The sequence below is a fragment of the Musa acuminata genome, chromosome BXJ1-11 (assembly GCF_036884655.1).
Source record: "Musa acuminata AAA Group cultivar baxijiao chromosome BXJ1-11, Cavendish_Baxijiao_AAA, whole genome shotgun sequence".
NCBI lineage: Eukaryota > Viridiplantae > Streptophyta > Magnoliopsida > Zingiberales > Musaceae > Musa > Musa acuminata.
Window position 1 is genome coordinate 27,423,964 of NC_088337.1, and position 20,557 is coordinate 27,444,520.

At 36.5% G+C, this 20,557-nt stretch overlaps 3 protein-coding genes across 9 annotated transcripts; 2 read left to right on the forward strand and 1 right to left on the reverse strand.

Annotated features, from left to right (window-relative positions):
• Window positions 1–2,348: 2,348 nt before the first annotated feature.
• On the reverse strand, window positions 2,349–5,895 carry LOC135597451 (GTP-binding protein YPTM2-like). 2 transcript variants are annotated; one of them, XR_010481259.1, is made up of 9 exons: window positions 5,637–5,885; window positions 4,674–4,746; window positions 3,926–3,973; window positions 3,793–3,840; window positions 3,355–3,426; window positions 3,062–3,217; window positions 2,866–2,925; window positions 2,700–2,762; window positions 2,458–2,616 (listed from the first exon to the last, which is right to left on the reverse strand). XR_010481259.1 is itself a non-coding variant. In XM_065090407.1 (8 exons), exons 1-8 carry the CDS (start codon window positions 5,648–5,650, stop codon window positions 2,520–2,522), a joined length of 612 nt encoding a protein of 203 aa, XP_064946479.1. In that variant the 5' UTR covers window positions 5,651–5,895; the 3' UTR covers window positions 2,349–2,519. The 2 variants fall into 2 exon arrangements, 1 of the variants encoding a protein (XP_064946479.1); XM_065090407.1 differs by lacking the exon at window positions 2,866–2,925 and having other exon boundaries at window positions 2,349–2,616; window positions 2,700–2,803; window positions 5,637–5,895.
• A 1,416-nt stretch (window positions 5,896–7,311) lies between these two features.
• Window positions 7,312–12,459, forward strand: LOC103971730 (uncharacterized). 3 transcript variants are annotated; one of them, XM_065090408.1, is made up of 9 exons: window positions 7,312–7,491; window positions 8,432–8,520; window positions 8,610–8,685; window positions 9,340–9,389; window positions 9,485–9,793; window positions 10,594–10,632; window positions 11,077–11,637; window positions 11,754–11,808; window positions 12,081–12,459. In XM_065090408.1, the coding sequence occupies exons 1-7, from the start codon at window positions 7,353–7,355 to the stop codon at window positions 11,260–11,262; spliced, it is 888 nt and encodes a 295-aa protein (XP_064946480.1). In that variant the 5' UTR covers window positions 7,312–7,352; the 3' UTR covers window positions 11,263–11,637; window positions 11,754–11,808; window positions 12,081–12,459. The 3 variants fall into 3 exon arrangements, with proteins under 3 accessions (XP_064946480.1, XP_064946481.1, XP_064946482.1); XM_065090409.1 differs by having other exon boundaries at window positions 9,485–9,775; XM_065090410.1 differs by lacking the exons at window positions 11,754–11,808; window positions 12,081–12,459 and having other exon boundaries at window positions 9,485–9,843; window positions 11,077–11,215.
• Window positions 12,460–14,345: 1,886 nt separating this feature from the next.
• LOC135597452 (GATA transcription factor 26-like) lies at window positions 14,346–20,410 on the forward strand. Of its 4 annotated transcripts, XR_010481260.1 has the most exons (9): window positions 14,354–14,855; window positions 16,607–16,975; window positions 17,462–17,903; window positions 18,061–18,133; window positions 18,254–18,357; window positions 18,443–18,629; window positions 18,760–18,877; window positions 19,609–19,986; window positions 20,271–20,410. XR_010481260.1 is itself a non-coding variant. In XM_065090414.1 (8 exons), the coding sequence occupies exons 2-8, from the start codon at window positions 16,693–16,695 to the stop codon at window positions 19,893–19,895; spliced, it is 1,494 nt and encodes a 497-aa protein (XP_064946486.1). In that variant the 5' UTR covers window positions 14,346–14,456; window positions 16,607–16,692; the 3' UTR covers window positions 19,896–20,219. The 4 variants fall into 4 exon arrangements, 3 of the variants coding, with proteins under 3 accessions (XP_064946486.1, XP_064946484.1, XP_064946485.1); XM_065090414.1 differs by lacking the exon at window positions 20,271–20,410 and having other exon boundaries at window positions 14,346–14,456; window positions 19,609–20,219; XM_065090412.1 differs by lacking the exon at window positions 20,271–20,410 and having other exon boundaries at window positions 14,355–14,855; window positions 19,609–20,219.
• The last annotated feature ends 147 nt before the right edge of the window (window positions 20,411–20,557 follow it).

A 20,557-nucleotide genomic window follows, 5' to 3' on the forward strand; every position in this document is an offset into this window, starting at 1 on the left:
AGTTGTCGCATGATCTCGCTCGAGAGAATGCATTGGTAGATGCATTACGAGATCAAGTGGGGGAGCGACCCAAAGCAACCCAAATGAAGACACACTTGAAATCGATTTAGAGATCGGACTCAAGGGAGGGCTGACCCGTGGAATGGTGGGCGCGAGGGCCACCATCGACTCAATGCAAAAACGAGGAGAGGAGCAGAGCAACTTTTAGTCATCAATTTTGATCTTGTTTATCATATATTCTGTCGTCAACCTTTAAAGTTGAGAATTCTTTGTAAATATTTTGGTCACATATATGAAATTAATGCAGGCATTTGAGTTATGCGTCTCTCATAGTCATATTAGTTTCTTGTCAATTTTCCTTAAGAAAAAACTCATGTGAGTTGACTTTGTTCAAAATGAATGAATGCACTTTTTGGGCTAAGCGGTACACTTGATTTTCAATCCAGTATAATCTTTATGCTAAGTTGGGAAGATCTCGTTTCCAGAATGATCCAAAACTATTATCTTGGTTTTACATGAATGGATTATTAATTTTCATTTCGCTAAATCTAAGAAAATACAGCGTTAGAATGGTAATCATTGTTTTTAAGCATGAAATTGAACATGTGCTAACAGAAGTGATTAATTTGATGACTATTGTTGCCTTGTCTTATAGGATAAATTTGGAGCAATGGCTCATTTCTAATATGATGCAAGATGTTACCCATGTTTTTATGTTTTATCTTGTCCTTGGTTCTTAAGGTTTCATGTTAATAATGTGCCAATTGCATGAGGTTTGGTTGATTATGGCATATCTAATGCATTAATTTTTTTTTTCTAATCTTTATTATATTAAATTAGGTAGTAAACGTTCAAATATGGATCCGGCCATTAAATCCATCACTTCGATAATAATGCATCAACTGCTAGAATGTTTCACACGCAATATTAAAGTTGGTATTTTCTATTTCTTCATAATTGCTCTTTCATTGGATCGTAGTAATATTATTGGTTTTATTAACGAAAATATAAATAAATAAAAAAATAATTTTAACGTTTCAATTGATAGTGGTGTATAGTGTTGGTAGTGACGGATGATGGTACCACTAGAGGTTATGAATGGTTGTTGTGGACGAGGAAAACGACACAAGAGGTGAGAACCGTTCTATATCTGTGTCGGCATTTGTGGATGAGGAGAATGATGCAAGAGGTGAGAACCATTCTGTACCTATGTCAGCATTCATGCAGTTACCGGGTGGTGTCATCTACATCAATGGCCTTTTCATCATTCAGCATATGTATCTACGTCAACGTTGATGGAGATGCTGAGTAATCCTTTTGTTGCTTAACAATTGTGTCGATGCTAATACAGATCTAGAGGAGCGAAAGGATCACTAAATAATTGCATCGACATCAATGCAGATGCACAATGACTCACCTTTCGTTACCACTCTCTTCAACTACAATAGTCATCTGCGACCCCCCAGTAGCGTCACCATTTGCCACCATCGATATCATCCACTATCATGAACGAATGTTAAAATTATCTTTTATATCTTTTAATTTTTATTTTTGTTAGTAAAATCGACGAATAAGAATGTCAATATAATTTTCTAAAAAATATGGATCAAAATACTAAGAATAACTAACAATAAAAGTTAAGGTTAACATACATAATTAATACAACAAAGACGTTTGGGTCACAATTTGTGTAACCCGGAGAGGATGGCAGTTCCTCAACTCTAATCGAAGAAGAATGGTGCATAGAACGAAAGAAAAGGAAAGCCTATTTGGGTTGGCATCATAGTTTTTTACCGTTGTGATGCCATCTTTCACTGCTGCTCTGTCATGATCTTTTATTATTCGCATGTAATTATTGTCATTGATTTTTTAGTATCTACCTGTTGTACGGATTATAAATAGCACAATAGTTTCAACGGCAGACTAATCAGACAGTCTTGGGCCGCTGATTCATTGGTCGAAGAATAAAAAAATATTGCAAAGATAATTATACTAATAAGGTTGGAAAATAAATAAAAAATATTTAACAAAAATAAAATCATAGAAGGATGATACTTTTTTTAAAATAAAGCAATAACAAGAAAAGACAATTGCCAGATAAATCGGAGAGAAAAAAAAAAAACCAACTCTCCATGTAAAAGGAGGGGCGGGATACAGCGAGTTTGTGAAACGTATGTCCCTCAAGAGATTAAAATACCTCAAAATAAATGAATAACAATGATAATCAAAATCATGGATAAAAACGATAAGCCACCTAAGTTGATGATGCCAGGATAACTCTAATCCATCGGCCATCGGCACCTGATGTACTGAATACAAAGAGGTTATCGGACCACACTAGCAAGAGCTGAAGAGACGACGGCCAAACAGAGTATATTACCGAGTATCCAGCTTGAACAAGATTGATAACTAGAAATGAATTGAATAATGCTTGACAATTCCAAATAAGATACCATAGAGAGAGAGCATCAATCGATCTGAATAGTAAGTAGTTGATATATGTCACCGTCAAAACACCTTTAAGACGAGCAGCATGTACTCTTTTGGTTGACAGGTTGTCCACGTATTTGCACTGTTGGTGGCTTGGCACTGTTAAGAGCTGGTTGGCTGGCCATCCTGCATCCACGAGTCTTAATTACTATGGGCCACCAACCAAAACTACGCAAAAATAAATGACAGTTGATGAAAAGTTGAGACACCTGTTCTTTATGGCACCGGTCATGGCCATAAATGCTTGCTCAACATTAGTTGCATTTTTTGCACTAGCTTCCATAAAAGGGATACGGATTTCATCAGCAAAAGCCTATATGATCACAGGAGTAAGAAAAAAAAAAAGAGTAACCCAAGTATTTGTCAGTAGTATACCATAATGAATCACACAAGTGGTCAGCGTAGGATACTCAAATGATTCGTGCCTGTCAAGTGCTAAAAAAAAAATGTAATTTATGTCACTGGTGGAACCATAATCTCATGGCATGATATTTTTTGATACAAATATTGGTGCATTAAAAAGCATGGTTCTCCTGCAGCTGCTAGCAGGCTAGTAAGAGTACTAAATTACCTTAGCTGTCTCGTAAGAGACAACTTTGTTTGCAGTAAGATCACACTTGTTCCCAACCAAAAGCTTATTCACACTGTCACTCGCGTAACGATCAATCTCATTTAGCCACTGCTTCACGTTGTTGAAGCTCTCCTGGTCTGTCACATCATAGACCACCTGCAACTCGAGAATGAGCAGACACTTTCAAAACGTTTCACACATACAAAGAACAGATAGATTGTCAGATTGACTGTTAATTAGAACAATAAATAAGTTCAAATTGACTTATTCGTAAATTGATTGATTAGACTCACAATGATACCATGGGCACCTCGGTAGTAGCTACTTGTAATTGTTCTGAAACGCTCTTGCCCAGCAGTATCCCACTGCAACCACAAGAAAATGGTTCATCAAGGAAGAAATATAAAATTGCTACTTCTCAAAGCATAACTATATCAGATAACTAATTCATCAAGAGAGAGCTGTCTTGACAGTCTACATCTGCAGATCTCAAATGAAAAATGAAATGCATTTGCAAAAATTCTCAGTTCGACAATGATATGACAACCGGGACTTGGTATCGTGAACCTCCACAAACATATCGTATTAAGACATGTCTTCACAGGACCAACAGACCCAATCAACATCACAGTAGAAAATATGATGTATTGGTTTGCCAGAGATCTATGATACACCAGATATACAATATCATAACGAATACACAATAAAAGCATCATGGTGAATAAACTCACGATTTGAAGCTTAATGGTCTTCCCATCCTGCTCGACAGTCCGAATTTTCTAGAGAAAGAAATGATACCATTGTTCAGATGATTTAGTCAAAGCGTTTTGTTGACTCTGTATAAATAAGATAGAGCTTACTTACAAAATCAACTCCAATGGTGCTAATGTAACTTTCCAGGTAAGAATCATCCTACAAAGAAATGTTAAAATAGGTCATGCCATAATTTCTGAACAAATGAAATCACCTTGTGCAGTCAAGAGCTACTGCCTTTGCATATTTTGCACCTCAGCATAAGCATGAAACCTGCTACTTCTCAAGATTATAATATTTTTTGGTGAGTGGCCCAGCGTAGGTGCTTATTCCTATGCCAAAGCAATAAACTGATAATCAACTTTTGTTCAGAACTACACAACAAATAAAGTTAACAGCCGGTAGGTAATCTTCAGATTAACAATGAAAATATAGTGGTGCCTCAGTTTGTATGCATATCATCAAGAGAACATTAAATTAATGAAATCAATGGACACGGTTATCTTCCTTATTCCAAACCAATCAGATCCATAAGTCATTCAAGTTAAAAGACTTATTCCGAGATACCAAAACTCCTATATAGAACCAAAAGACTTCATGGTTACTTCGGGATGATATCTCATGTGTAGATACAGAATACCATCAGTATTGGACGTTCAAAGTGTCATTGGACTAAAACTATTAACAAAATGTTATCTTGCAACTGCTTTGTAACGGCTAAAACAAATGAAGACTACTCTTGTATATCTCATGGGAAAGAACTGGTTGCAAAACCATGCAATTGAACCATGAGATCCAAGTTCAGAACTTTCTAATATGCAAGAGATAATATTAAACAAAACACATGCTTGCTCCTTACTGCAAATCTTAAGAGGAGGCATGATTTTCCAACACCCGAATCCCCAATAAGCAAAAGTTTGAATAGATAGTCACTGCAAAAAACATGCCAAAAAGTTAGCTTCGTACAAAAAGATGTCCTCGGTGGCCCTATTTAGCTAAATCACATATAACTTATTTGCAATGGAAAATTTAATTTGCAAATCAGTTGACTAAACATATCATCTTTGCAAGAACACAACTGGTACCATCGTACGGAGAAAGCCAAACGACTGTCAAAATATAAAGGCAAAACTTCATCAGGTCATCACGCTTCCTTATCAGGCTCACATACCAAAGCAAATACAAAGCAATTATAAATAATATAACTGCCTTGACAGTCAAGTTCATCATAGGCCCTTCCTAATCAGAACCACCTGCTCACACTTGACTCAACATATTTCACTTCTCAACGAAGCAACCACACCAACTCCCTGAAACATCTATAGAACGAAACAAAGGCAATGATGATTGATAACTAAAATGTTGCGTAACCCATGAGGACCAAAATAAATCGATAACCTTCAAGTTCGACATACAACTTCAGATACATTTTGCGACAATCATTAAATAGGTCAATCAATCAAGCTTATTACTACAACTTGGGCGAACGAAATCAAGCGGGGTCAAGGATCAACCCCTAGACTGGGATCTACACCCATCAAAATCAACAGATCCCGAACCACACCCGCCAGATCCGATTATATACTGCAGGTCAACATGGCCGATCTAAAGCGCGAATTCATGATCGAAGGCTAGGATCACGAAATCCTAACTAGACAACTGAGAATTCCGGATCCATCAGAAGCTCCGTCATCGGATTCTCAACTCACAGACCCTAACCGCTGGATCCATAACCGACCCAATAACAAGCTTGCGATCAAATCCAAAGCGATTCAATCATTAGCATCAACGTAGAGATCAGAGTTATGATCATAACACTTACTACTCCGGATTCATGGCTGAGGCTGAAGAGGGCGCAACGCCGACGGCTGTGGTCTTCCTGACAGTTTCCGAAGAGATTTCACGGTAGAACGGGCAGATTACGGGCTCCGAGTCCCTTCGCCTCCCCTAGGGTTTCCGGAACCCCAAAGATCAAGACGATCGAAGAGGGAGAAGAAAATGGAGAAGGGGGGGTCGAGGCGTGAATAAATAGGGGCGACGTAGGGAAGCGGAGCGCGAGACGAGCAGGTGAACGTTATCGACGGCTGAGATCCTCTTTCCAGTTCATCATGAGCCCGCCGCGGTCAGTTGGGACACGAATCTTCTCCGGCATTCCCCCGCCATAAGTTAGGCCACGAATGGTTCCCGATTCATAAATTGGAGTCGTGTATTCAACAACCACCCTCGTTTCAATCCTCCAACACATTGATAGACATATTCTAATTAATTATACAAAAAAATATTTTTTTTTTCAAATTATTATAATTTGATGAATTGTAGGAAAAACTCTCCTTACACACGTTTTGAGAACGAAGCATGCTATTCACAACCTATTTTTATCATTTTAATTTCCTTGCTATTGATTTTTAAAAATTATAAAATATTCTTTTCTATTTATAACTCTTTTATCATCGATCTTATGTTTTTCCTTTTTTTCTTCATAATCTCTTATTTTATTCGCTCGTTATTAATGAATGCTAATTAGTTCGTCACTCGTTGCCTATTGGCTCGATACCAATGGCATTGAAGCTATTTTTAGTGTCTATATTTATAGTTCCCTCGCCTTCTTGTATATGAATACTATAAATCTTTATCATGCTAGCGACATGCTCTTCTCCTCTATGGTTCTTTTTAAATAAGCTTCTAACATGATAGGAGCATTAAGATAAATCAAACTTCTACGATTACCCAAACAATTGGGTACATCAGTTGCCACTTCCATCGTCAATCATCGTGAGAGGTTGTATGCTCCCTCTAGCTCAAATCACTACCAATCGAATCAAGGAAGAGGAAAAGTAAGAGTAAGAGGCAATTTACGCCCATTTTATAGAGGAGGTATTTTAGAAATATTTAAAAATAAATATATGATTGTAAATAATAAAAAGGGAGTTACCAATAAAAAAATATATTTTCAAAATTCTTTAATAGAACCCATATTTTCATCTAATACCTATAATATTCATAATTTGATAACAAGTCATATTTTTTTCTCCTCTATTTTCTCATGAATTGATGCATAAAAAATATTATAATATTTTTGGTAAACACTAGAACACTGCAACACAATAACGATGTTGAAAACATCATAATTGAACCAGTTATTACGTAAAAAGGAGAGCAGTATTAACGAATTCTCAAAACAGGGACAATAGAAAAACAGAGATTTTTTTTTTCAAAAAATCACTCTTATTATATATCATAATAAATAATAGATTGTTCTTTATTTGATTATTTACATAATTAAATAGTAAAAATTCTATATAATTGATCCCAAGTGCAAAATCTGTTTAGTGCAACTAATCGAGTTTAATGCAGTCGATTGATGATAGTCGTCTTAGGTAAATGCGTCTTTGAGACTATTTCCTTACATTATTGAATAGACCATAGCATTTCAATTCTTTAATGCACGATATATATATATATATATATATATATATAGTATTCTTGGGGCTCGAAAGCGGCGTTGGTTTGGTTCGTGTGACCTTTTCCGGCGGTATCAATGGAAGCTACGCGTACTTCCAATAGGAGTCTACCGATCCGGGTGGAGAACCCCTTCTCCCTCAAGGTTGCGCAGGTCTTCACGGGGTTCGGCATAGGCTGCGGGGTCGGCATCGGCATCGGGCGACCCATATATCTAGGTAATGCGACTCTTCCATATCACCCTTCTCCCGCCGCTGCCGGATGCAGCCGCACCTATGTCCGTTTCCTTAAAGGCGATGGGTCTGCGAATATGCGGCTGGATTGATTGTTGTTCGGTATCATAGGGTTCGATTTGGTGATCTTTTGCTGCCCGTGTACTTACTCCTTTTGGGAAAATTCACGAACATGTTATGTGCGAGCATGGATTTTGTGGCAGCATGGTGTTAACCGCCTCTTACTGTTTACCTTTAGTTTCATTTTTATTTGTGGTTCTAATTTTGTTTGAGCGAAGGTGAAGTGGTTGTATGTGCCAGCGGTTGAGCTTCCCGGTTATTGCTATTGATATGTTTGTTTATGCTTGCGTGAAACATTAGTTTGATTTAAGTGGGCACTTTCATTTCGCTGATGCTGTTGGTAATCGGCTTGAAATACTAATTTACACAGGTTTTTTGTTTTTGCTTTTTGAAAAACGAGTGGAATTATTGAGTGTGAACAGTGTAATACTACATCTGTTCTTTAGAATTACTATATTAAATTTACAAAGTCTGATAAAGTATTGATCTGTTTGCATTAGGTATCAACAATATGATATCAGCATTCCTCGTTATTCTTCTAATTGTCACATCTCTTACTCCAAGGTTTGATCTGTGGGATGTTAATTCCTTAAGATGGTTAGCCTCATGTATTGTCAACAATGAAATCAATTACGCGGAATTTTGATAGTTCTGTAGGGCTGCATGTTTGAAACTGATTTGTCATTGTCTTAGGTATCTATGGTCATGTGATGAATCTATATGTAAAATCTGTTATATTTATCTTGGAGGAAATGACATATTAAATCAACGAAGAATTTCTTATTATTAAGATTTTTGTTGTTTGTGTTCAGTTGCTATTATGTTGATATTCATGCAAACAAACATATAAACATTTGTAATGCAGGTGCAATACCAGCAGTTCAGCAAGTCTTGACTGCTGCTAGAGGTGCCACTGATGCTTTTTCTGGTGTTGGCAGACATGTTAATGGTTCTGTAAGGACAGATTTGTGTTTTATATATTTTTGAAAACTCTTGTATGCTAAACTGTATTGATTCTCACTTTTATTAGTCTTCTCATGTAGCTGAAGAAATTGGGATTGAAGAACATCGAAGTTGGTATCGGATGTGGGGTGGGTATAGGCCATGGTTTTGGTGTAGGTATGTGTTTTACTAGAATTCTGACCTATAAATTTCTTAAAAATTTACTTTAAACTTTGTTCTTATATTTCTTCTACCGGATAATGTAGTTTTCTTTTCAAAGTTAAATATAATGATATTTTTATCAGATGTAACCTATATGCTTTTATATCTTAAACAGGATTGCTATTTCAACATATTTATTTAGTTTTTTTATGAAATGGTGACAAATTATATCTATTTTCTGATAGCCCATGAGATTAGATTGGTAAGTAGCATAGTGTTCCTCCCTCCCCCAAGGAACAGATTATATCTACTTTTGATAGCCCATGAGATTAGATTTGTCTTTTTTATGAAATGATGATAAATTATATCTGCTTTCCATGATCTCAAGGAACAGATTTTTTTTTTTATCGAGTTTAAAGTATTAAATCAATTTGTGATCTTGGTACTTTTGTTCACCATTTCATGACCAACATAGTATTCTGGCAATTTTTCTTTCAATTTTAACCACAAGAATTGAAATTTGTTCTCTGGTGGATTTTGCTTGGATTTCAAATTGACATTTCATGACCAACATATATTTCTGTTGTTTCCAGCTCAGAGTGTCAAGACAAGTTTTTTTGCAGAGTCAATGTGAAATTTAGGCAGTAAATGTTGATTTTCATGTGACAGGAATTGCCTTGAAGCCTGGTGTGGTTAACCGGATCCAGAATTGTTTTGGGGTATTGCCTGTGTTAATTCAATTATGTGTGTGTGTGTGTGTGTGTGTGTCTATGTGTGTGTACAATGCTTTCTAAACTGACTTTGTGATTATCAGGAAGTCATGGGGAAGATCATGATGAATCTAGGAAGTATACCTGGCTTATCTTCTGTCCAAGGTATCATCCCAAGTCCTGGTCAAAACAGCATCAATCTGCTAAATGGAACTCCTGTTGGAAATGCGCAAGTCAGCACCCTTAGATATTCAACGTATGATGAAAGACCTGCTGAAGAAGCTACTAATATTTCTCACGCATCAAAAGAGACACTATCAGAAAAGTCAGTTACAAATCGAACTGAAAAAGTTATCAACAATTTCATGCAGGATCCACTTTTCAAGGATGCTGAGGTCAAACTTAGTGAAGTGGTACACGAGCAATTTAGATACTGCAGTCAACTTATACTACTGATTTTTGAGTCAGCCACTTTCTATAACTCAGCTTATTTCCATCTATTCTAAATATATATGCTATTATTGAGAAACAATTAATATACTGCAGCAGATAATCTCAGATATTTTGTTTGTTTCATCTATGAAGAGCAAGCAGCATCTTGCATTTACCTTCCATACTTTGTTTGTCCGAAAATATTTTTAGCAGAATCGTTCTAGCCGAAAAGATACTCTTTAATATCTTACACTTTGTGTTTAGCAGATGTTCTGGTTTTTTTTCCTTATCATTGCAGTATTACCAAAAAGGAATGGATCCAGGATAATTTACATGCTTGCCAAATTTCTTTGGTTTTTCACCTGAACATGCACACTTTGTGTTTTAGCGTGTCTACTTAGTGGAGCTGGGGAATTGATTATGTAGGATATAATGATCTATTGCTCAATTTATGCTAAAATCTTTGTCTGGTTTGGATATTTCCTACTGCCCTTGGCATATTAGAATCTTATGTAGTTTTTATTAGTTTTTGAGAAAACTTTCAAGTGTAATTCAGGTTTAAGTCTATGATCTCTAGTATATCATAGAATGATGACAAGAACATATCAAAATGAGTGAAATCCAGATGCCAGTCTTTATGTTGGTTTGGAAATGCAAATACTTGGTTGCTTTGCTGCTTCCTCTTGGCCATTATCCGGTTGAGATGTTGAATTGTCTACTGAACTAGATAAGATGATATTATATTGTAATTGTTTTCGTTCTAACTTGTGTTCTTTTACAGGCTGGAGATTTGCGCTTAGAAAATAATGTACTTCAAATGGTAAGTAGTCATGTTTCCTCATTTGTTTTAGGACCTGATAAATAATGATATTGTATATCTATGCCCATGTTTCATATGTGGCTGGTTAATTGACAGTTTATGTAATCGCCCACACAATCAAGGGACTTTGTTTTGACTGTTTTTTCTAAATTCGATTAGTTTATGGTTTACAATTGATGTCAAAAATCCATGAATAATTGACTTGTTTTGTTTTATAATTGATATAAAAGTCTCCAATGAATAGTACTTAATGGAACATGACTCATAAAGTAGCTTGATCGGAACTATTCAGATCAAAAGGATTAGCTTTAGAACAGGGACCTTGTCGAAAGGATGTGTATGAGATATTTTTTCACAAAGCCTCATTTAGAAAAGCATGTTTCTTCTGATACCAACATATGGATGCATTCTCAACTCAACCAATATACTTTCTTGTGCAAACAGCTGCTGAAGCACCAGCAAGTTATCGAAGAATTGATCGAGGAGAACCAGATCCTACGACAAATACTTGCGGAGGACTTTAAAGTTCCATTGTCCAAGCTTCAAGCCAAGAAAGACAATAGAAGAAAAGCCTATTACCCATGTTCTGACTGTTTCGAGTGCCGTAGAAGAAGAAGATCAGCAAGATAACATTCACCACACTGTCGTAATGTCAGCATGCATCTGTTGCCCATTCTGGTGTCATGGTCCCGCCAGTCTCAAGTTGTTTTGCTGTAGGCTGTTCCGATCATCGTAAGCCAGAAAGATGTGCATTAATTACTTAGATTCATCAGGTTTTGACTAGTTATGGCTGAATTGAGTGACAGTAACAAGTCATCAAAAATATGCAACGGCTTGCTGTTTCACATAGACCTGTTGAAAACGAGTGCCACTTTCTATGGTCAGGGTCATGAGAATAACATGTTTAAAGATTGCATTATAATGATGGACACATCTCATCTCATGACTTTTTTTTGGAAAGGGGAAGATTTGTGGACTGAGTGAGGTCCACAGTCACATTGATAGGTAAGTGCTTTGTGATTATTCGAAGTATGGTTTGGATGTATACCTGGAAGCTTTCAGGAATGATCAAAGCAGGTACTGCTTCAGACATTGTAACTCTGCAACTTCATACATTGCAGGTACTGCAAGCAGAATGGCCAAGCAGTTGCTGCCACCTCAAAGTGAGCTGATCAGGTAAATTGTGCAAGCCTTAAAACTTAACAAGAGTGTTCTCCTATCATGCATCAAAGAACCACTTTCTGCTTGGCTTTCAAGTTAATGGATCAGCATGGGCGTCTATGTTATGTGCTGTTTGATACAACATCACCTGTCTGTCCTCTGATCCAATACGATCTTACCTGTTTATCATTTATGACCTGATTTGTGTTGTTTGTTCTTTTTCTTGGGAAAATAAAATCCCCGGAATCATGGCTACATATAATCCCATTTTGTCCCACTGGCTGCAGAAATTGTGTGTGCCAACCTGAATACCAATCACGTTATGAACTGCGTCCATGTTTTCTTGGAAGCTTTGGCATGTGCTATCATCCAGCAAGCTCGGCAGACGCAATATATTATTGGTGCATGGCAGTGTGCAACCAAAGCTTTTCAAAGGCCCCACATCGAGGATGGTGGAGAGTCACATGCAGATTTGTTTCCTGCAGAATGAATTATGGAAGGAGAGGGGAGCCACCCCACCTCTTTGTATCATTCATACTTCTTTTTGTTTTCTTTCTTTTCAAATGACAATTTTGATTCCTGCTGATATGTGACAGTCTCTACTAGCTAAGTTGGTTAGCACTCTTAAAAAATTATTGAGTGAGGTTTTGAATTCTTAATGTTTGATACATGAGTATGATATACATATATATATATATTAAATTTATTGATAAGTACTTCACAAATAAGGAATCATATCAGGTTCTTGGTAATCCAATGCTTTTCCACAAAATTTGTCTCTTTAATATTAATGACTCATACCAAAAAGGAAACAGTTGGCCCATCTTGATAATTTTAATGTTCTTTTATTTTTTTAAAGAGAATAAAAATTGCATTCCATTTTTTTACTATATATATATATATTCATAATTTTGTGTATCAATAATCTATCAATAAGCTGGAATCAATATTGTACTGATCCAAAAATCTCGATATATATTAGATTTTGGTATCAATTTTCAAAGAAAGAATAAAAAATTAAGAAAATATATTTTAATTTTTTCTCAATATGATCAGTACTTATGTCATACTAATAATGAAGAGAATATGACTAATCAATGAACCTTTGAGTTTAAAAAGAAAGACAACCCTACGGACAAAGTTAATCGATAGGGGTTCTCGAAATCATCTACAGACCACCAATTAGACAAAACTATAATACATCACCTACACAGAGGCCATTCATCTCTTTACTTTTACTTGCACATATACAAGTCAAGCTTATCTCTACTTGCCATTGCCAACCTAATGTTCCTCGCTAAGCATCCATCTATCTGTCTGTTCTCTCCTTTTGTAAGTTTGCCTCTTCATCCACATCCCTACAAAATATAATGACAAGGCTTCGTATTTGGCCCCACAAAATATCCTATTTGGTATGGTCCTTATGCTTCACAGATAAATACAACTATTTTCCTATCTTTTGTTAGGAACATCAGCATCATCTTTCATAACTAAATTTATGTCTGAAAAAAATCTAGCAAGCGTAGACAATCTGTTCCCAACAAATACACTCGAGTTTCTATTTGTGATACGGAGAAAAACATGAGCATGTAATAGTTTAGAACATGACATGTTTTAAGTGACATAATGTTGTGATAATTTCCAATTAATACAAGTAAATAAGTCAGCTTGAACTTGTCTTGAATCCTAATTCCATTCAGCTAAGAAAGCTTCAGATGGTAAATTTATTTGAAATGATTTTATTTTCAGCTAAACCCAAATATCTATCGATAAAAATTGAAACTTCAAATCTGAGGAAAAAAACATTTGCTTTATTTTTTCTGTGCACAAATTTATTTTTATACGATACTAAAAGAAAAAAATAAGAATATTCATAAATTTTGAAATCCAAGAAAATAAGATTGGATTATATAACAACAAGTAAAATTGAATCTATTTAGCTACAAGTGAGAGGTTATTATTTGCCTGTCGACAATTGCTCAATGCAAAAATATATTTTGAATACTTCATCATAATCGGAGTCCGAGTTTAAATTAATTTAAAACCCTTAAATTCAACTCATCATGCTTAAATTGAAATCAAATTTGACTTAGATCAAGTTTGGTGTTATTTAATATTTAATGGCTTGAATAACTTTTTGATAAAGGTTATAAATTTTCTTATTCCAAAGTGTATTTATTCCCCCAATAGCCTTCTCAGTTTGACTTCCACCTTTTATAATTCCAATCAAATCAAAATCCATATAAGAATTGATTTTTGTTGGTGATAGCACTTCTTCCATGGGGAAATCCATGGTCTTCTCCCACTAATTGAAGAGGGTGACACACCTTCTTTCCATGATGATCATCATGATGTGCATGGCATTGATGCAAGCCAATACCAAACAAATTCTGTACCCCATGAAAAATATTTTTAAAGAGACTTTTTATTATTATTATTTTTTTAAAAAAATTAATTTTAATGGAAAATGGATTTCATAGATTGGTGTGCATAACATTGATTCATTTGCTTAGCACTAATACAAACCTAAAAGCTCACCCAATAGGAGGAGAATTAATATAAGCAAAGGAAGAAAAGGAGGCCTCCATTAACTTTGATTGCCCAATGGACTCCTTCCTCCCATTGGATTGCACAGATTTCAACCTATACACCCAACTCACTATGTGAATTCCTTTTGCTTCTTTTCCTCTCCATCCTTCCTTCTCTCTCCCCACATCTTTCCTGTTTGTTATTCCCCTTTCCACTCTCTTTTTCTTTCTGTGGCCTTTGGACTGGGAAGAAGAATTGTAGAGCTTTTTGGTGGTGCTTTGTACAAGCAGGGCTGTGCTTGCTCTTACTATGTTCCGAGTCTTTGATGAATCCTTGATATTGGTTTTTGGAGGATTGCAAGAAGATGTTGATTGTTGCATAAATTCTCACATAAAAACCGGTTTTTTATAAATTTGTTTTTTTCCTCTTTGGTGTCTATTCTGTGTTGATTCCTATTGGGTTCCAAAGGGGAAGATAAAAGGGAGTGATACAAATGGGAAAGCAAGGACCTTGCTGCCATTGTGGAGTTACTAGTGAGCTCTTACTCATGTTCATGAGCGATTCTGGATCTCTGATTTCTCTCTATCTTTATCTCTCTTGCTGTTCTTTTTCATGTTCTTCAAATTATGTTTCTATTAATTCATATTCTTCTTGATGTTCTTCTCATTAATTCTCTCCAAGCGGTTTGCTTGGTTTCAGATTTCATTACCCAAACATACTTAAGGCATTCTGTGATATTAACGTGTTGTTGGCTGTTTCTTTCTGTCATGTTGTTCAGATTTCATGTTCTTTTTGCTCTGTGCTTTGCTCAGAGTAATGGGTAAAGGTTGACTTCATCCCATGGGATATCAATGATTGAATCTGAATCAAGCCTGGGCTTCATGTTATCATATCTTTGTAGTTTTTGCCTCTCCATATTGGTTCGTAGAAGCATCTCAATATCTCTGGCAAACAATTAGTAACAGAATAAAGGACTTCAAGTGGTATCCGTGTTAGATATCTTGGAGAGATCTTAATGACCTGCAACAGGGATTGCAGAATTTCTAAGGCTTTGTGTTTCTCTTCCCTGATTTGGTAGTTAGCAAAAGAACTGGCATCCACTTTTTTGCAGTGGTTTCCTTGCAGGTTTATCGGTCTCTATTTTGGGAACTCGTGGAAAATTTTAACTAAGAACAATTGAATTTGGACATTAGGATTAGTTAAGATGATATTATTTACCTTTTTAATTGGCAGCATAGGCTTCATAATGTAGTGATTACTCATTGACTTTTAGTGGGAGATTCAATATCATGTACTAGACCTGCTCTTTTGCTGATAGACAATCTAGTCCGGGGTGCATTCGAAAATGAAAGTCGAGTTACATGCTTTTAGTGATCCTGAACTTTGATAGAATGTAAAACTTGCATGTAGATCTTAGGACAGAGCTGGTGACTTTCTAGGTGTATATTGCTACTACATATTGATCACAAAATAGTGTCATATGTAATAGGTCTACTTAGAGAACCCATTTTCTTGGCCTCAAATCTCGTTTACTTAAATGATTTAGCTGGTTGCCATTCCATCATTAGAAATGTTCTGAGATGCTAACGGCTAAGCTATTCTTCTATTGACTAGTCTGTATGAATTTCATGTACGATTATAAGCATTCACTTATGACAATTATATTTTCTTTGGCACTCAGTTTCAGGATGCATTTTTAGAATTTCAAACCCAAAGTTGTGTGTGGCGGCTTGTTTTGCCTGTTTGTCATCGAGACTTCCTTGTTGATTGTATCCTATACCCTGTTTGTTCATATGATTGATTTACAAAATAGTTGTCCTCTGGGATTTTGATGACAAATTAAGTGACATCTTGCCTTGGAAATCACATGCTAGCCTGAGGAAATAGTCAATTGAAAAGGTTGGTGATGTTTATATTGTATCATGGTGTGCTGATTTATATCGGATGCTTAGACATATATTATATAGTGCTGCTTGCACAACAGTTTGATTTTTGGAAGGATAGAGTGTGCTATAAATCTTACTTTCCTAATTCAGTTGCTCTTTAACTTACATTTATCTTCTCATGGGAATCAAAAACTTGTTTAATAATGGCATCATTGTTTATTTCATTCATAAGCTTACCACTTTTGTCGTCTTTATTTGCTTTTGCTCATTTGAAAAGCTGGAAGACTCATCTAGTAAAATCTATGTTTGTGTGCCACTATTCTCTTGACTTACATGAGCTATTATAAATTTTGTGTTTCTGAAAAATCATATGGTCACTGAAGTTTAATGTCGAATAGGTACCCCTCTCTGGCGAAATGGGCCACCTGAAAAGCCAGTTTTATGCAATGCATGTGGTTCCAGGTGGCGAACCAAGGGTTCACTGATGAACTATATACCACTGCATGCTCGGGAGTCTTTTAATTCAGATGAGTTAGAAGTTCCAAAAATCAAAAGAATATCCTTCAAACCCAAAGAGCAGAAGTTGCAAAAGAAAAGGCACAGCAATAGTGCCCTGGAACTTGAACGCGAAATGAAGTATTGTGACCAGAACTTTCGCAAGATTTTAGAGGCAGATACAAGCAATCGATCCTGTTCTGATTCTGCCATATCTGGTTCAGAAAGCTGCGTGTATTTCGGCACCACTGATGCAAAAAGTGATTTAACAGGTTATCATCATTTCTGTTAATTTTGAATGTAAACCTCAGACAATCCCTTTCATTGGAAGACCTCAGAAATACATTCGTATTTGAGTGACTGTTAACATTTCTTTTTCATAGTTTATTGGAAAACCTTAGTCAATGGCTTTTCTTTCTCGGTGAAAGACCTAAACAGATCAGCCAAAGAAACACCAAGATGAACTAAAAGAATCTGAGTATCATCTATTCCAGTTCAAAATTTTGGTGAAATTTGCTACAATTTTTTTCTTATGTCGAAGATGTATCGAAGTGTGTCATGAGATATATGTGGCTCTGAAATAAATATATTGCTATTGCATGAAAATAATGGAACGTTTGAATTTGACCAAAAAATAATGTGTTTGGTTCAACTTTTAGCATCCTACATCTGGAACTTCTTTGTTGTTGATGTTATGTTAGGCTCTAGCTTATCCCCACCATTTTTTTTTGTTATTTCATACTTAAATAGTCTTTCAGTTTGTTTCTCAGGTTCAGCACAGTCAAATGCATGGGATTCGCTAGTCCCATCCAAAAAGAGAACATTTATAACTCGGCTGAGGCCAAAACCTTCTCCTGTTGAAAAGCTCACAAGAGACCTGTATTCCATATTGCATGAAGAACAGGCTTCTAACCTGTCCAGAACCTCAGAAGATGATCTTCTTTATGAAAGCGGAACTCCATTTGGTTCTTCTGAGATTGGTTATGGAGGTTTGCTCATTAAACATCCTAATGCAAGATTAGTAGAAGAGGAATCAGAAGCAAGCTCACTTCCCGTAGATAGATCATACATTATCGGTGTAGGTTATTCAGGTTCAGCATCAATTCCTGTAAATACCGAAAACAAAGGATCGAGCATTCTGAATCCTGGTACCGACACAAAGAAGTCTACGGCACAAATGACCCAAGAGAGTGCCAAAAGGTAATTTCTTGCATACGTAAGAAGAACAGAGTTTATGGTCATTTCAGCCATGGACTGATTGAAAACAGAAGATTGTTTCTTCACTAAATCTTTAGTGGTTCCAAAAATTAGCTTGATTGGATTTCTGAACTTCCACCCTTTGTCTGTGTTCTTACAGGGATAAAATCTCACATCAAAAGTTAAATATCCTGCAAGATAGAAATTCTCCCCTGAGTTCGGCAGATTTACATGTAAGAACTAGTTCTTTCATGTCTTTTCTTCTGTGGCTATATCAGTGCCTTAGAGTGTGGTAGGTTTTTCTCGTGTCGTATACACATTAGAGATCTGATTCAACCACTTTACTTTGGCAGGCTTTCATTAACTTCGAGAGTTTCATGAAATATCTTACATGTGAGGAACAGAAACAGCTGATGAAATATCTGCCATCTATAGACACTGCAAAACCTCCCGAAAGGTCTGTTCCATCCTGATAGCTTTGTTCTTCTAGTAAACTAAAGTTTCTCTCCAGTTCTCATAATTTGTTGTTGTTGGTTTGACAGCCTCAGAAGTATGTTTACCAGTCCTCAATTCTTAGAGACATTATCTTACTACCAGCAACTGCATCAAGAAGGAGTTTTTGATCTCTCCTTGTCAGGAGCAAATGCTGAAGAGTGCAGGACTTTAAAGAGGCTTGTATTACTAAATTATACAAATCATAAGTGGTCAGAGTGCTATCAGAAAATAAAGGTAACGGAGTGGTCTATGGAGTCTGTCCTTTTGGATTGCCAAATAGCCAAAAATCGAGCATGATTTAGCTATTTAAATTTTGAAATGGACATGGTAAGTTCTGATTGATATTGCACCTCAATTGCTATAGGATGCACCATCGAACAAGAAGAAAGGAAATGCAAAGCTGAACAGAAAAAATCTTTCTGATCTTTCCAAATTGGCATCCCTGAAAAGGCACCATGAGAGGCAAAATGAGAACTATCCAGGTCTGGTTCTTTGATATTTCTGCTAAACATATAAAACTATACTGAAGTGAGTGATACTGATTGGCTTATGCAAATTCATTCCTCTGTTTAGCACAGTGACAGTTAAATTTACTTTGCTTGCTTAGACTGGTTTGAGTTGTTTATGTAGTGAAAAGAAAATTTCATACTGACTTCCAGAAATTTTTTGTGGTAGAATATCATGTGGATACTGTAGTAGATATAATGACTGTGTTGACCAAATGCCTGGTGGCCTTTTGCCACTACATTTTTTTCAGCATTATTGAATTTTAGACATTTAAGATTTGAAATCTTCCCAGAAAACATATTGCCTTAGAATAATCGAGGTATCGACCCTATTTGGCCCTGTTCGATATGCCTCTTGCATGTAGTCTTTGCTTGCCAGGGCTCATTGATCATACTTGCATATACTAGGTATACTCTGATATTAATTATCATGATTGTCATAATGTAAACCGATAAACCTTAACATACATAAAACCATGTGGATCAAAAAGACACATGACTAGTACTTTATATCATCATAACCCTCTCCAATTTCCAGTGTTGGACCACCGAGGTATCACAAGCGGCACATCAAACCAGGAGTTCCATAACTATTTGATGTTTACTATGCGTGTAACTATGTTTTTCCTTCTGTTGATTGTCGCTGTAAATTAAATAAAGGAGTTTCTTTCCTAACATATTTGGTGGTGTTCTGCTGTGGATTTCAGAGAATAAAAGCACCATGACAAGCCCTAAAAGAATGTGCAGGTCTGAGAAGACGAATCCTCCTTCAAGATGTTCAACTCAGCTGGAACCTAGTGTCATTTCCAGTGTAAATGATGACATAGAGGACTTTGTAGACCATGAAGGTTCTTGCTTCAGTTCCAGAAGAAATTTTGCTTCTCCTCCTGATAGGAGCTCCTTGCTAGCCCCAACACTCAGTTCTGAGAGTGACTTGCTTCTGGTTTTGCCGTCTGGTGGATCATTTCCTCAAGAAGAACTCTTGTACCAATAATGGAGACAGAAAGACAGATCAATTCAGCAACACAGATGTTGTCCAATTGCTTGTTGCACATGGAGCATCAACTGAACTAGTGCCGTGAATGGTGGGTGTCATAGTCTTGCTCTTTCCCCCTCTGTCAACCTCTTTCGAAAACATTTTCGGTCTACTTCATCTTCTAGTATGCTGAAAACTGACAATTAGCTTTGAACTGGTTTGAGCTAAATTGCTTCATGTATATAGCCTTGCAAGATGGTTGTAATACAACTGAGCATAAAAAGAGGAGTCTGTATAAACAGTGAAGGAATGTGCATTGCCATCTTGTTGTTCTCTTCTCAATTTGGGCATGTATTGCCTGTTGAAGGAGTTGGCTTTGGTTATTGTGTGCAGGGTCATCATGCTTTGGACATGGAGAGGCTCACAAGGCAACGAGTCTTGTGTCTGCAATTTGATCAGACGAACACCAAGTGCATGAAGAAATGCCTCGGTTGAAGTACCAGCTTCTGTTGACGATGATGAGCACGACCCCAAATGGCCCTTAAACGTGCCGTGCACGTGCGAGCTTCGTTGGTGGGTGCCTCTGGGCCCAATGAATGCGGCGGCTTCCGATACGAAGTCGGCCTCCTCCCACTTTCTAGGGAGGGGCAAGTATTGGAGGAGAGACGGTAAAGAAGTCC